This window comes from Drosophila bipectinata, chromosome 3R (assembly GCF_030179905.1).
Source record: "Drosophila bipectinata strain 14024-0381.07 chromosome 3R, DbipHiC1v2, whole genome shotgun sequence".
Lineage (NCBI taxonomy): Eukaryota > Metazoa > Arthropoda > Insecta > Diptera > Drosophilidae > Drosophila > Drosophila bipectinata.
Window position 1 is genome coordinate 18,748,679 of NC_091739.1, and position 17,139 is coordinate 18,765,817.

General features: G+C 44.3%; 1 protein-coding gene across 4 annotated transcripts in view; it reads left to right on the plus strand.

The window, feature by feature from the left end:
• Ace (Acetylcholine esterase) overlaps positions 1 to 17,139 on the plus strand; it is a 36,255-nt gene that overhangs the window by 10,401 nt on the left and 8,715 nt on the right. For all 4 annotated transcript variants that reach the window (XR_011443079.1, XM_070280994.1, XM_070280993.1 and 1 more), the window contains 8 exons: positions 1,951 to 2,795; positions 4,057 to 4,195; positions 4,340 to 4,885; positions 4,944 to 5,151; positions 9,881 to 10,023; positions 10,604 to 10,753; positions 15,162 to 15,325; positions 15,484 to 15,647. Coding sequence is in view for 3 of the 4 variants with exons in the window: in XM_070280994.1 (XP_070137095.1) it covers positions 2,476 to 2,795; positions 4,057 to 4,195; positions 4,340 to 4,885; positions 4,944 to 5,151; positions 9,881 to 10,023; positions 10,604 to 10,753; positions 15,162 to 15,325; positions 15,484 to 15,647 (1,834 nt within the window). In the remaining variant the exon portion in view is untranslated. The remainder of the gene's footprint in view (positions 1 to 1,950; positions 2,796 to 4,056; positions 4,196 to 4,339; positions 4,886 to 4,943; positions 5,152 to 9,880; positions 10,024 to 10,603; positions 10,754 to 15,161; positions 15,326 to 15,483; positions 15,648 to 17,139) is intronic.

A 17,139-nucleotide genomic window follows, 5' to 3' on the forward strand; every position in this document is an offset into this window, starting at 1 on the left:
GTTGAGCAGTTTGTTGTTTTGTATTTCAGCTTGGGGAAAAAAATATTTCGTAGCAGGCCATATGAACTCAAATATACTTTTCAAGAATTAAGTGGCGCTCACGCCAACTTTGAAGTTGAAACTTTTATGATAACAGTTGGCAAGAAAAATTACTGAAGTCAGCTGAAACTAAAAGCCAACATTATGTCTTCTAGCAGAAATGAAATAAAATAGCTTAAATACGAAGACAACCTCTGCAGAAAATGTGCATGTTTAGGAAAAATTTTCAAGGGGAAAGACTGTGAAATGTGACTTGGAAAATGGGAAGAAAAAGTGCTGCAATTGCACAAAATACTAAAAAATATTTACTAAGGCTGAGGGATGTCTTATCTTTTATAAAACAGGCAAGGAAAATATTGGTACCAGTATCCCTTGAAAAATATTATATCAAGTTGGGGCCTCCATGAAACTTATGAGGGTTGCCCGGGAAACACGGCAGTGAATTAGTCAGGGAAAAATGCAAAGAAAACGGAGAAACTCGAGCTAATTTAGCTGAAATGTGCACAAGGAAAGAGGGGACTTAAATTGCCGACTTGCAACTCGCATTTTGGTGGCGTCTTAATGCTATTTTAATTGTGCGGCGGAATAACGTTTAAATTACTGCGGCGCCAGCTGAGAAAGCGGCTTAAGCTGCCGGTCCCCTGCAGACAAGCTGCTTAGCTAAAAGGAAGGGAGCCAAAAGGACTTCTTCGAAGGGCTTCTTGGAGAAGGAAGAAGCAGGCGGTGTAGCTGCAAGGGGCGTGGTAGCGGAGTTATTACACGAGCGCCATCTAATGGGTTGTCAGCATGCAAGGTTCATTTCTCAGTCCAATTCCCAGACCATGTCGTAGCTCAATTTGACGCCAGGACTAGCTGCAGTTTGCAAAAGGACACGACAACGTCAAGGACATGGGCTGGGAAACTCATTTGCCGCCTAGAGTCCGGCCAAGCTGCAGCCTCCCCGGCTCCAATAAAACTGTACTGTTCTGTGAAACTTATTGGGGCATGCCACCAGAAGTTTATTCATTTGGTTTTCCATCCTATATTATTCTGTTTCAATTTTATTTCGAGTTTTAATTATTCAATGCATTTAAACGACTTGACTTTATCTGTTATTGAGGCTTCTTTCTTTGAAAAGACACAGTTTTTAAAGTTAATTACATTTTAATTTTTGAGAAGTGTAGAAAAAATGTTTCAGATTCAAAATGAAACTATTATGGAGAATATTCTTTGCAATAAGCTGTGGCTAACCGCACTAATTATGTTTGAAAAGATATTTGCCTAAATCGGTCAAGTGACTCTAATGAAAGCCATATAAGAAAATATGTTTAACGACGTTTCAGGCAAAGGCTCAGGCTCAGGCTCTGGCTCAGAAAACGATACGGGCCACTCGAAAACCGCTGGTGAGTGGCTTCGCGTCAGGTGTGTTGGTTAACCCAAAGGACGGTGCATTGGGTGCAACGAGGGGTGGCACTTTAGAACTTTTCAATGGAACCGAGACCAAGAAAGCAGGCAGCTTTGCATCTCTGCTCAAGTGGCACACCAATACACACATACAACGCAAAGGCAAACACATAAATATTGTAGCACACTAACGGGGGCAGACGACACAAGCACCCAGCAAGTCAACTTGCATTGAAATGTTTGTGACTATGTGTGGTCACAGGACACTAAGAAAAATAAATAAGTTTTATTTTCATATTTGTTTATGTCGAATTTTTAATGTCTCTTGAGTAAAATGATAAAATAATACCAATCCTTTAGGTAATTAATACTTGAAGCTTAAATAGCATACCCCACTTATTAATAAAGTTTTCACTTTCTCGCTTTGTTTTCTCACTGTGCTGCTACCGGCACAAATTTATACAATGAGCCCCCGGGGCCAGAGGAAGCCAAGACAAATAGCTTAATGTCTGTTCCTTCTATTTGCAGTTCAAACACACAGCCGGGACAGGATACGGATTAGGGGAAAACAAAAGCCCAGTGGCCGGAGTGGGCGCTGCAAAAACTAAAAGTGCAACAGCTGCCCAGGAAACCAAACTTAACAGAGGCAACCGAAAGCCACAAAGTCCTGGTCCAAATCCGATCCGAACCGAGCGGCGCCTTTCTCTATTCCAGGCTGCGAGGGCCTAGTTCCAGAGCTGCTGCAGTGGGAGAATGTGCAGTGCAACTCACGGGCGGCAGCTTCTAGTGGCAACTGTGGCAGCAGCGGCAAACGCAACCGGATAATAAGTCGTAGATGCGGTATCCCGTAACCGAGTTTAGAATTCGCCGAAAACAGCATCAGTGTCACATCCAGACACTCAACCTGCAGAACTTACCACACAGCTAACTACGGATAGGACACAGTGCCAGAGCCAGTGACGTCAGGTCTAAGTAGGACACCGTCTCCGTCACCGCCACCGCCACCGCCACACATCGCCGCCCGTCTGCTCCAAAGCCCTGCGCATTCGCGTCATGGCCTCCGTTCGTCAGAACAGCCAGCTGTACCGCCCCATCCCCATTCCCCTGCACCTGCAACTGCCGTTGGTGTTGGTGCTGTCGCTGCACCTTTCCGGTGTCTGCGGCGTCATCGACCGCCTGGTGGTGCAGACGTCCTCCGGCCCGGTTCGGGGCCGTTCGGTGACGGTGCAGGGGCGCGAGGTGCACGTCTACACGGGCATCCCGTACGCGAAGCCGCCCGTCGAGGACCTACGCTTCCGGAAGCCGGTGCCGGCAGAGCCATGGCACGGCGTGCTCGATGCCACCCGCCTTTCCGCCACCTGCGTTCAAGAGCGGTAAGTCTGATTGTTAAATTTTGTCTTACATTTCTATGATGGGTTGCAAAATAAACCGGAAAGATGAAGCTTGGCCGGGATTCAGCTATGTTTGGAGTTGACCGGAAAAATGCAGATTTTCATAACTATTTCAGAGGGTTAGGGAAGGGGCATGGATGCCCCACTTCCGTGCTTGACCTAGAATGAAAAATCGCAGCCCGGCTGCAGTGCTAGCTTTGTGTTGACCTAACTATGGTGCCATGACGTCATAACCCTTGCAAAAGCCGGTCAAAATAAAAAAACGTTGCACAGCTTGAGCACCATGCCCCATTGAAATCTCAAAGTTGATTTTGCCATATTTTTGTGGCGCAAACAATGTTCTTTTTGAATAAATTGACGTCCAACAGAAGTTACGATTATAAGCCATGTAAGTCTTTAAGTTTGTAGAGCAGATACCGAATATCGAATCATTAATTTCCTTTAATTACTTTATTTATTAGTACCCTTGGTTAGAAATAAAGGTAATATGCTTTCAGGGAAAGGAAAAGCATTTCATCAGGCTCATTTTGTTGGGACGAAGCTATGGCTCTTGAAAAAAAGAAGCAAAGTTTTTCCGGGGCCACACACCCAAAAGGAAAGTCATCAAAATGTGTGGCAAGAGGAAATTAGAAAAATATAGTGATAAAGGTGAATGGCAGCTGGCTGGAGGTAGAGCCAGAGGCAGAGGTAGAGTCAGAGGCAGCAGCAAAGGAAGAGGAAGTCGAGGAGAAATCGCCTCTTTCTCTGCGTCTGTGATAAATTACTTTTATGCGAAACGGGAAAGTTAATTTTAATGGTCACGAAGCCAAACACACCTAAACATACGTATACTGCATACACCTGTTTACATATTTTATTATATGTATGTCTGTCTGTATATAAAATACGTCTGCTGGGTGTATGTGAGCCAAGGTATCTATAGAGACTGACAGCCAAATGCTGAGCTTTGTACGAATGCGTAGGGATATCGATTCAGGCGATTCAACATTTATAAAGCAGGGAAACTATGTCAAATGTGTAGGCACAACATAGAGGGTGTACGGGTGTCCGGGTGTCCGGGTGGGTGTGTGTGTGGCATGTGGCTGGCAAAAGTAAGGCGAGTAAAACGGAAGAGAGCAAATAAAAATAAATAACACAGCCGGTTAGTTTTTCGTAATTGGCATGACCGAATTCCAGATGGGGGACAAACAGCCTTTGATTTGCATATAGGTCAGTAACTAATCAGGTCTCTTTTCATTCCCAGATATGAGTACTTCCCGGGCTTCTCCGGCGAGGAGATCTGGAACCCCAACACCAATGTATCCGAGGACTGCCTTTATATAAACGTTTGGGCTCCTGCCAAGGCACGTCTCCGCCATGGGCGTGGTGCCAACGGGGGTGAGGTGAGTATTATTTCCGTATAGAAATAATGAATTTGTTAAAAGTTAAATAAAATGTTACTTTATAATTTGGCAAAACATTTCAAAGGATATCATTCCTTAAATTCAAACGTTTTCAAGGCTTAACATTCATCTTTTTTTTGGCAGCACTCCAATGGAAAGCAGGGGGACACGGACCACCTGATCCACAATGGAAATCCTCAAAACACAACAAACGGGCTCCCAATTCTTATTTGGATCTATGGAGGAGGTTTTATGACTGGATCCGCCACCCTGGACATCTACAATGCGGATATTATGGCCGCCGTTGGCAATGTGATAGTGGCTTCCTTCCAATACCGCGTAGGCGCCTTTGGGTTCCTGCATCTGGCGCCGGAGATGCCTTCGGAGTTTGCGGAGGAGGCTCCGGGCAATGTGGGTCTCTGGGATCAAGCTCTGGCCATCCGCTGGCTAAAGGACAATGCCCATGCCTTTGGCGGTAATCCCGAATGGATGACTCTGTTTGGCGAGTCGGCGGGTTCCAGTTCTGTCAATGCCCAGCTGATGTCGCCTGTGACTAGGGGCGTGGTCAAGAGGGGTATGATGCAGTCTGGCACCATGAATGCACCCTGGAGTCATATGACATCCGAGAAGGCCGTCGAAATCGGCAAAGCGCTGATCAATGACTGCAATTGCAATGCCTCCATGCTCAAGGTGAGTTTCACGATTATCTTTAAGATGAACAATCATTAATGTACAATACTCTTTCCAGACTAATCCCGCTCATGTCATGAGCTGCATGCGTTCGGTGGACGCCAAGACCATTTCGGTGCAGCAATGGAATTCGTACTCGGGCATCCTCAGCTTCCCGTCGGCGCCGACAATTGACGGAGCCTTCCTGCCGGCGGATCCCATGACGCTGTTGCAAACGGCGGACCTCAAGGACTACGACATCCTGATGGGAAACGTCAGGGATGAGGGTGAGTAGCAGTAGCAGCCTATCGTGGTACTTGGTTTAAGATTCGCACAAATTTCCACCCGCCGGCGACTTTATCAACAGCCGCTGCCTCGCACTTCAGCCATCACTCTATCTTGGCTTTCTTTCTGGGTCGTCCTTGCATCTATTGTTGCATCCTCTGCGACTGACGTCAGCGTTAAACTTTATCCAAAACAAAGTACTACCCATTGCCAATGTTGTTTGCCAAGCTTTCTACCCTCGTCCTAGAAAACTTTCTGCTGCATCTCGCAGCGCTCCATCCATTTCGGATTTTATTACTTTTCTGCAACTATATATATTTACTAGATATGCTTTTGTTGTGGCCTGGCTGGCAAACAAAATGCATTTTATTCTTGTCGTTTTATGGCTACACACAGAAAAAAGTGTGTATTTTAATAAATAAATGATTAGTTTTTTAGAAAACGAGGGGTTCTCTTACAAAGCCTATTAATATGTTTACAAGACTCATTATTTTCATGTATATTTATTTTGATTTAAATACTTTAATCAATATTTTTTTTCATGTGTGATTATAGTCAGGATCTGCGGCTTAGTCGGGCAGCGTTTCCAGGACCCGTAATGCATTTGGTACTTTTTTGTTGGCTCGAGTGCTTAATTTTTATGGTTTATTGCATGGCACTGAGCTGGGAACTGAGGGTGTCTGTGGTTTGGGCTGTGGCAGCAGTGGTTACAATGTGCTTAGCTTAGTCTCAGTTTACTGTCACCAAACTGCACTTTGCGTAATGTCCTGTGCTGTGTTGGCTTTCGTTGTCGCCTTCCTTTGTCAACTTCGCACACAAATTACGAATTATGCTGGCTTTAAATTTCGGAGTGCGGCAAGTGTCAACGCACCGGAATTCCAGGGCAAATACAAAAAAAACTGCAGAAAGCCGACAAACTTGCCAGACTCGCCCACGCAAATTGTGGTGAGCCCGGGGAAAAAAGGGAAAAAATACGAAAAAATATACGTAAACCCCACGCACACTCACACAAGCCGGGCCACGGATACGGCGCTCAGCTGTGCGGGACGGCATCATAAATTATTTAAATATATTTTGCTCAGGTGACAGCAGGGGGCGGTGGGCTGCCAGTTGCCAGTTGCCCGGAACCCGCTACCCGTTACACGTTGCTAGTTGCCAGTTTCCAGCAAAAGCGAAAGCAAAAAGCGAGCCCTCCACTTGATGGGCGGAACGGGACGCGTGAGTGCCACACGTGCCGCAGCATTGTCCGTGGAAAGGGGTGTGGGACATGGGGAGTTGTAAAGGCATGCCTCCGGCCAGAGTTGTGGGGCGGCGATGTACGCCGGATTGTTATTAAAGGGGGGGTGTGCTGCAAACTATTAACACTCAAAGTTCAGTTAAAGTTTCGCTGTAATTATTTTTTATTAGCCCCGGCCAGTGGGCAAAAAATATTGAAGCTATTACAGACTGGGCCATAGTTTATTATATTTTACTTCCCATAAGTTTCAACTCTATCACATACCATCAGCTTTTATAGTTATTGTTTGGCAGTTGAGATTGGCAAAGTCGGAATTAAATTATAATTAAAAATCATAGTACTCCAATACACTATAGTATTTTATATTATCTGAATAGTATATCCCTTTAATTGGTTATTTAACTGAAAATACAGACTGTTTATAGGAGAAACCTTTTTCCGTTCTTTGATAAATTGTACTGTTTGAAAGGCGATGGAAAGTTTTCCCCAAAACGGAAAGACCAAGGGATGCTGTTGTTGATTCGCCCCGAAACTGGCGGAAAATATTATCCTTTCTCGGGCTGCTATTCTTCTTAATTTGGTGCATGGCTCTTTGTGGGCATTTGTGCTGCTGGTTGTTGGCTGCTTTTCCGTGCCAGGCCGTGTAAGTGGCGCACTTGTAACAAATTTTCCGTTTGCGTTTTCCTTTCTTATTATTTTGCGAGCTGCCGCCACCGCAGGATGTCGGTGGGTGGGTGGTGTTTTCCTCCTTTTTTATTTCTCCCTCTTTCTGGTGGTTTTCTTTTTTGGGTTCTTGTGGTGGGTGGGAGGTGTTTGGCTGGTGGTTGTGTTTTTCGTATAACAGATTGAGGAAGATTCTCGGCGCTTTTTGTGCTTTGGCTTTGGCTTGCTTTCGATTTTCTTGTTGCTTTTGCTTTCTTGCCAGGAGCAGAAAATACACTCGTAAGCCAGCCAGCAGACACGTGTGCTTTTCTGCTCACTTTCACTCGCCGCTCACAGCTGCTGTTTTCCGCTTTCTCTCAGCTCTCGCTCGCTGGCTCGCTTTCTCTCTGCCTTCACGGTTCTCTCTGCTTCCTTGCCCCGCCACCTTTCTCCGGTCCCCTTATCCCTAACGCCGTATCCCTTGCCCTGTTCCTGTCCCTGCCCTAGCCCTGTCCCGGTCCCGTTCTCTGGTCGCCCTCTTCTCTTAGCCAAAAGGTGTGCGTGCGTGCCCGCCAGGCAACCGCCACCATTTCCATGGGTAGAAGCACCGTTACTCAGCTGAGTGTCTGTGTGTGTGCGTGTGCTTGTGTGCTGGTGTACTGGTGTGTTTGTGAGTTCAAGGTCATCTAGCATTTGCAACAATACGAATACAAATTCAAATACATTACGATGAGCCGCGCACATAAAAAGCATCCTTTTCTGTTTGTTTTTGACAAATTCGGTTTCCCTGCGTCCCAACAAAAAAGTATACATGTGTCCTTAAATGTTTGTTGGTTTGTAAGCGTATGCTCACTTAATATTTATTCTAAATAAAATATTTGCCTAGTTAAAACCATTGCATTTGGTTGCTAAACTAGGAATGGTGGTGCACTTAAAATTTCAAACAGGCAAGTATTTTGGTTGATTTTCCTAAAAGCTGGGTAAACTATAAATTGATATTCAATTTAATAAGAATTAAAGTTTTAAAAGTTAAGAGAAAACTGAAGTACGAAGAAACTTAATCAAAAATTTTCTTTGGCTTCGGAATGACTGGCAAGTGCAGCAGAAAAGTATGCAATAAATCTCAGCGGCTGGAAGGCGCCAACTTTTCGGTGCTTAAATAATTCATTTTTGGTGGCAGTTCCTCTCGAGGTTGCATGCCCCATTCTCTCTCTCTCTCTCTGTATGTGTGTGTTTGTGTATATTTCTGCCAGCTTGTGTATGTGTGTAAGACAGCTTGTTTGCTCGTTAATTGCTTCGCGTTTCGAGACGTCCAACTTATATAGCCAGGCTATGTAGACGTGAATTTTCCCTCCAGCCAGGCCCACGTTCCGTCGATTCGGCTGAATAGGATGTGGCTGTTGTTGTTGCTGTTGCTAACTCAATTATACACTCATTAAAACCGTATTTACATTTCTCTTACAAGTGTATGTGTGTGTATGAAAGCGTGTTTGTATGCAAGAGTGTGAGTTTTCCGCAAAAAATCAAGGAAATTTGTGGCCACAGAGGGAGTGTGTTTTTGGCAATTTAATTAAAAGCATATTCCTGATTCACAGCACTAGTTGAGAAGCGGAAATTAATTCAATCTTAAAGCTGTGAATTTATTGTGCATGTATCTACAAAAGTTTAGTGTCATATAGGGATTCAGTTTCATAAAAATTCTTTTCATAAAATTGAAGAGTAGAAACCCGTCCTGTTAAAGCCTTAAGGTAAACATATTTTAACAGAGTACAAATGCCCTCCCTCCCCCATCTGGGAAATACACATCGACTTTAGTAAACGACAGTTTCCGGCAGCCTTTTCAAGATTGTTTGCAATTCAAGTCAGAGCTCCTCGTGCATGGCTTTGCATAAGGTTTTGACCTTAATGGAATCGAAGCAAACATAAACACAGTGGGCCAGCAAGATAAATTGGGAATGGGTTGCACGTGCCCTCAACTGGCACAAGCACCAACACACACTTTCTTCAATGTCCTGTTGTTGCTTCTGCTGTAAATGTTGCCGTTGTCGTAGATGTTGCTGTTGTGTTTTGTGGATGTGTTGCTGCTGTCGTCGCTCATAGGCAGCAATTATGGTTCGTTAGTGTGGCCCGTATTTGAAGTGTGCGACAAAGACAAAAGCCCGAGAACAACAACTGGGCCAACAACAAGTGCCATAAAAATTAAGTTAATAAAAGGCAACGACGAGCCTCTTTGTTCTCCCGTCCTGCTTGTTTTAGGTCGTTTTAGTACCCAGTTTTGCAGGGGTTATTGGTTTTCGTGAAGGTATTTGATAAAATACAATTATCGCAAATTTAAAATTTAAAATTCTTGTTAATTTTAATCAAATATTAAGAGTAAACATCGTTGCTTTAACTTGATTAGGCATTAAAATCTGCTTACTTTCGCAGGTATCTCCAAGTCGATTGGCCACAAGCCTCCTCCTTTGGGTGACTGATGTTGTTGGGTACAGAAACATTTTGTTTATTCTATTTTGTCACTCTTTCACTTACTTCTCCACTTCTACAGCAACGCTTATGATTGCTGTTGCCGTTGTCGTGTTGTCGGGTCGTCGGTGTTGCTGTGTGGTGGCTGCCGTTGTTACTTTTGTGGTGTTGGTATTGCTGCTGGGTCGTGGGGTTAATGTTGTGCGCGGTGTCCTTGGCACGGCCGACTATTGTGAGTCGGCATCTTGGAGCGCCGCCTGTAGTGGTAATTGTTTTCTCGGATTGGCCAAAAGCCCTCATAGTCCATCGTATTGTTTTGACGTGACCTCGCGCGAACTAAAATAAAAAGAAAATACCCATTTTGAAAACAACTCTTCTCTATTTTTCAGGCACTTACTTCTTGCTGTACGATTTCATCGATTACTTCGATAAGGACGACGCCACGGCCCTGCCGCGGGATAAATACCTTGAAATAATGAACAACATTTTTGGCAAGGCAACGCAGGCGGAACGCGAGGCCATCATATTTCAGGTAAGTTTTTTCGCCATCAACCCCCTATAGGAATGGAAAAAACCACGAATGGCAGATGACGCCAAAGTGAATTAGAACATCAGAGAAGGATGCCACCAGCAGGCAACAGACTGCATGCTGCATTTTCTAAACAAGTTAAATGCAATGTCAGCGGCGACGGCTACTTGATTGAATGGCATTCCGTGGTTTTATTCATTTACTGTTCCCTGTCGCCGGGAAATTTCATTTTGTTCCGTTGCGCGTCAACAGTGGATATGGATTTGACAGCTCTGCTGGCCATGATGCTGCACTAGTCAGCCCACGGGATGAGAGTCTCCCTGGTTCCGATCTAATCGAACGGAAATTGCCTGAACTGACAGCTAACTTTGTTTCCAAATTGGACGGGAAACAGCCCGTTTTTCCAGCCGGGAAAACGGTTATTACCTTTTGGAAAAAATAAATATAGTTTCCGGTTTTTTAATTCAATAAAAAGTTGGCAATGCGGAACGAAAAATGTTATTCAATTATTTTGGAAAATATAAAATATTACTTTTTTTTTCTACTGATGTGCTAATTGCTAAAAATTCTTTTTTTTTAACAGTACACCAGCTGGGAGGGAAATCCGGGATATCAGAATCAGCAGCAGATTGGACGCGCCGTGGGCGATCACTTCTTCACCTGCCCAACCAACGAGTACGCCCAGGCCCTGGCGGAGCGAGGCGCCTCCGTGCACTACTACTATTTCACACACGTGAGTACACTCGGAACGGGGGGGGGGAGCTTCACTGTATTCACAGGCCGCAGACTGAACCGGCTTCATGGTTGCACGGCCTGTCGGCCATTAAATATTTCTCAGGCTTTGACACATAAGATGGCGTTGAAGCGCGTGCGTCCAATCGAAATGCGGTCAAATGGGGCGCAATTGACGTAAGGTGGATGGGAAAAAAAAAATCAGAAAAGAACTGCAATTTGTTTGTCATTAAAATTGCATACAAGGTTAATGGCTGAAGAGCAGCACTCTGGGAACTCTCTGGGTGTGCATCATCAGCAGAAGCCGCACTGACTGCGGGAAATGACACCGCGACTGTGTAATCCTTAATTATTAATGTCCGACTGATGGCGAGGCGTTGGCAAAGCCGGCCCGTAATGACGGAAAGTATAGGGGCGGTCTGATGGCAGAGCCAGCGGCTAATCTGCAGAACAAAAAGTGAAAGTTTGCTACCCAGAATGAGGTCAAGAGCAGGGCATAGTTGATGGCTTTTGGCCAAGAATAGCTTAAACTTGATGGAATGTCCGTGTTATTTCATTTTCAGTTTATTATGCGGGAAGACAAAAGTTCCTAGAACGTTCCAATACCTGAAAGTAAAGGCTAAAGTTGAGATAATAAACAATCGTTGGTTAATTAACAAAAAAGTTGGTAGAGTTAAACACGTAATAGTGCAATAAATGTGGTTTCATTTAATGCTTATTTAATAAAGTCTAAAATTGTTACAAATTGTGGCTACCATTTAATATACGTAACATTTTTAATGACAGTCATTTTAATACCCAAATGATTCTACGGCTATCTGACATCTGGCATATAATTTTCATGATTAAAAAATGAGCGTCCAGTGCAATTCCAGTTGGCATGTCCTGCATGTCCTGACCATGTGTAGTTTTTCAATTAATCAAGCCATTTGCTGAAGACAGGCAGAACGTGTGCAATCCATTTGATTGGACTTCATAATGTCACACCTCTGAGGGCAAGGGTCGCTGTTGTCGATGTCGCACTCTGTTGTCTTTGTTGGCGCTGCTTTTTTTATTGTAGAGCTGGCAGGCAGGCAACCTTGGCCGTCATAATTATGGTAACCAAAAGTTTCACGCAACTCACACCCCCACGACAGTGAAGAACCCTCCCACAGACACACGAACACACACACGACTCGCCCCTTGTTGGGCACCAATTAAACTACACGCACTGCCTGGCAGTCAGCTCAGGAGGTTGTCGGTCGGGTTGTTGGTTGTCGGTTGTTGGTTGTTGGTTGGCTGCGGGCAGACACAACACAAGTATGGGAATGGGAACAGGACCTGGCAATCGTTACTGGATCACGACCAAAGAAACGACTGAAGCAGGAGGCAAGACAGCTGAAGGAGCTAAAGGACCTGGCAGAGGGTACCGGAGGCCACTAATGAAACTTCAATTTACGAGGTCACGGCCCGCATGCCCCGCACGTGTGGGGCATAATTTCAGTCAGTTATTTGTTTAAACGACTTTGGCTACAGCTACTGCTGCTATTGCTGCTGCTGCCGATTGATATCGGCTGGTTGCAGGCCAAGTTGGATCGGCCTAATGATTAACAAATACGCAGCTCGCACATTGCGTATACGCCTCGTGGACTGTACAGTATTGATTTTTGTGTGTTGGGGGACTAGGATTCCTTGAAACCATACATATATGCTAATAGCTTCCAATTTCAGTCGATATTGACTGATGATAAGTGGTAATTCGGTTGAACAAATCACCGTGGAATGCATATCGAAATATTACGTATACGCAGTGTGACGGAAAGACATAAATTTTCTGCTAATAAAGTTTTCAGTTGCTTGCGATAATTTAGACTGCGGTGCAGTATATAAATATGGTCACTGTTGAGTCCAGTTTATTGTGATAAACGAACTGTTTCTAATTGATTGCAAAACAAGCAGAGATTGTGCGTGCGGGGAGCCAGTTTTGATGCATTGTTCGTATCAAATCGCTCGTGAATAATCCGATAGCTGGATCCTGCCAAACGGCAGCAGTTGACAGGCAGAAGCTGGCCAGAAACTTCATAGGTACCGATTTAACTGGAATGGAAATAAAGGCAAATGAAATTAGTTTTAATTACACCCGTCAAGTTGCAGCAACAAAACTCGTAACTCACTTTGGCCATAAACGGGGCTACGACGGGGCGACGAAGCATGGCAAATGGGGTCGCCAGCTGCTAAAGTGCCTGCCAGATTGTCTATCTGCTTTGCTGCCTGGCTGCCAGGCTGGTTGTGCCCGGTGCCCCCTAGCAGCCAGTGGCCACATGCTTGACTGACCAGCCCACTCCTGCTCCTACTACTGTTCCTGTTTCTGCTCCTGCTGCTTATTTTTTTCATTCTCTGCTGACTACTGCAGCGTGCAACGTGCCTGGCACTTAAATAAGTTTTCTCTACTCCCTAATTCCCCGCCCCGACACTCCTCTGTACTTTACGGCACTCCACTCCACTCCACTGGATCTCAACTCAACTCGACTCGACCGTGGCGTTTCTCATTATGACCTCCGAGTCTAAGTTTCTCTGCTGTTTGCAATTTTTCGCTTAAATCAAAAAAGTTTAGCTTCATGCTATGGCTGCGTAAAATTTTTCATTATTTGCACGAAAAGGCGCAGGGACTGCAGGACGATTATGTATGTTTGTACATTTTATGTGTAGGTACGTGTATGTATGTATGTATTTATACGGGGACGTGTATCCTGACAGCCAACGGCCAAGTCGCATAAATTTCCAACGACTTGGCAGCAGGAGCGGGAACAGAAGCCCCGCATTACCAGAATTACCCTTGGCATATCCCGGACACTATTCATTATGCGACTTGGCACTTGGCTGCCAGCCTGTCAAGGTGCAGCTCAATCCGGGAACCCGACTGCGGCCACCCTAAGTTGAACGGTTAAGTGGTCAGACCGATGCCTTCTGCTCTCCCCAGTTACCGGTCTAGGCTTCGGACCTTCGGAATTTCGAGGTAGGATTCCCTTTTGGCTTAGCATGAGATTGCATTTTACAAAGCTGATTGCTTAATTAGCATTTTGGCTATAGTTGCCGGCTGTATCTGATAGGATGATAGGTACTTAGCTTTCTCTTAGCTTCTACCTTTAACTAAAAAATTGTTAGGCTAACAAAACTTTTCATGTGGCCTTTACATTTTCAGAGAACAAAATAATTATTTTTTAAGTTAGACTACGCTGAAGCAAACCGACAACGCTTGACATTTTTTTAATAATGTAAAGTATCTCCATAAAACTATAAAAAAACTTTACATTACGTATACGAACTGCTGGCTCTACCTGTTATCCGAACTAATTTGCAAATTCAATTAAAATTTTTTGCTATTTGATAAGAAAATTACAAACTTTTTCCAAGGGGTACCCCCCCAAAATTTTTGGGTTTTCCTAATTTTCACACTTTTGCTCCTTCCGGTAGCCATAGTTCTGCCAAATCGTATCCGAGCAGGAAATAAAGTACCATTTTGTAATCAGAGAACTCCGAAGTGGCAATCCTTATTTAAAACATGGCTTAAATATCGTTTTGAAATTTTTCGATTTTTATCCAAGGGGTACCCCACAAAATTGTGGGATTTTCTCATTTTCCCACTTTTGCTCCTTCCGGTAGCCATAGTTCTGCCAAATCGTATCCGATCAGGAAATAAAGTACCATTTTGTAATCAGCGAACTCAGAAGTGACTTTCCTTATTTCAATCATGGCTTAAATATCGTTCCGTAATTTTTCGAATTTTTTCCAAGTTGAAGGAATTAAACCTAGCTTACTAAAATTTTCTGAAGAAATTTTTTCACTTCCATAAAAAAATTGAGTCGTTTTGCTTACTGCATTTAAAATCCACCAGGCGTAAACTTTTTGTGGATTTTGTGTAAAGCGACTTGCACTGCGGACAAAGGCGTCCGCACAACTGGTCGTATACGCAATGCCGTGCACTCACATGCACGTATCCGCATCCCCCAGATGCAGATGCAGTTGCAGCGAAAAATGCTGTAAGATAGTACGTGAAAACGACGCCACACGAGACCATTTAATGCCGCTCAGCCTGTCAAGGGCGACTGAGTTTGGGGCCGTATGCTGACTGGCAGCCGGCGGCAGGCATTTATTTATTTATTCATTCGATTTTTCTTCGCCGCTCCAGTACGCGGCATGCTGCGACAATATTTACAATTTACAGGGAACGCGAGCCAGCCGGCGAGCAGGCGAGCAAAATCAAATAAATAAATAAAAAGGGTAGATGTTTATCTGCATAATTTCTGGCTGAGTTTACGACAGCTTCGAGGCCCAAACTGGGTAACCGAATGGCGGGCTGGTGGGCTGTTGAAGTGGTGGACCCACACAGGCTTAAACCCAATTTTTCTCCTTTTTTTTGGTCCTTTCAGCGCACAAGCACTTCGTTGTGGGGCGAATGGATGGGCGTGCTGCACGGCGATGAGATTGAGTACTTCTTCGGCCAGCCGCTAAACAACTCCCTGCAGTATCGGCCTGTGGAGCGAGAGCTGGGCAAGCGTATGCTCAGTTCGGTCATCGAGTTCGCCAAGACGGGGTGAGAATTTTTTTGCTAAGAGCTTTTCACCACGAAATCAGACAAAACATGGCTGGTTTTATGGAAACTCAAGCTTAGTCCACAACCACTTGCTATAAAAAAAGCTTTGCCTTATTTGATTAAGTTTAGATTACTTATATATTTTTTACTTTATACAGCAATCCAGCTCAGGATGGCGAGGAATGGCCCAACTTCTCGAAGGAGGATCCGGTCTATTACATATTCAGCACAGACGATAAGATCGAGAAACTAGCTCGAGGTCCTTTGGCGGCCCGCTGCTCCTTCTGGAACGATTACTTGCCGAAAGTCAGGAGTTGGGCAGGTGAGTAGAGACCCTACCAATAAAAATAAAATTAAATAGATTGCTTGACACACTCCGAGCCAATAGTGAATGAAAGTACAGTCATCTTTGGAGGTTTTCGTTTTAGTTTTGTATTTTTTTCTGTGTTCTTTGTGTTGTGTCGTTTTCATTTGTGTGTAAGTTTGGTATACAATTAACATAAATTTTGTATTCGCTACGATATATCGTAAAAAGTGGCATTAAGCTCGCTAATGGTTGTCGGCATCATTCGAACCACACCTCAAGACGAGCCGGGATTGGGGTTCCTCACAGCCGTAGTTCGGGTTCAGGCTGGTCAAGCGAAACATATGAGTCCAAAGTGGATTATTCACTCAATCAATGTAGGTACAGGTGATAGTCGGGCCAGAAAACGGGAATTCTGGGGCTAACCTACCTCAATACTTTCTTTCGGGAATCTTTGTTCAAAGAGCAAGTGTCAATTATCAATCGGGGATTAATGGATCTAAAATGATTGATGATGGTAAGGTATGGAAGAAGCATTTCTTCCTCAGAATGATGGAAATTTGAGTAGATCTTTTACACAATCATGCCCTTTACCTCCTTTTACCTTTAAGTGTCAATCGTCGTGAGTCAGAACCTATGACTCGTCAGTTTTGGTGAAAGATTTTATAGTTATGCTTTTTAATTTATTTCATTTATGCGAAGCAGCATTCGCCGCCGACCGCGGTTTTTATTTATGGCTCTGTCAGCTTTTCAAAATGTGCGCATCAATCAGGGAAATGAGTTGCGAGACAGATCGGACGACTGACCGAGAAAAGAAATGTGAATATGCATATACCTGGCCCTGACAATGATCAATGACGAGCCCCATAAAAATCGAATATATCTATATGTATTATAGTTTAAATTGTGAGTCGGTGGGCGGACGATTTTTATGCCTTTGCACTTAAATTGTAAAAGTCTTTTGGCCATTAATGCGAGTGGTCCAGTTTATGGCTTCTTTGGATTTCATTTTATTTGTATTTTTTTTTTGGGTGAAAGATCACAATCGCAACGAACCGCGCCAGCCAGTCTGGCTTGAAAGCACCACCACAATAGCACCGCCAGCGAAACCACCGAGAGCGATGAGTGGCTCCCTCGGAGACACAAAAGAAAATTACTGTCTCACAAATTAATAAAAACTTAATTTATGCTAATTTGGCCTGTTGGAGTGGCCCAACGTTGCCGTTGTTGTTGGTGATTTTAGGAGCTAATTTTGGTTTTACATAAATCCAATCCGATTGATCCAGCGAACGGGTATGCAAATTAGGCGGGGGAAACGAACCCGCAGGGTCCGGGGGGATAGCGGGTGGTGCAGCCTCTTACTTCGAATATCTCCCCAATCGATCATTCGACGACTTTTGGATATGACAAGCTCCACTTTTGATTTGGTTGCTTTGGTAAAAGTTGCCACTTAGCACCCGAAGATATCTTCCCGTTTTCACCCCCAGCCCAATACATAGATATGTATATA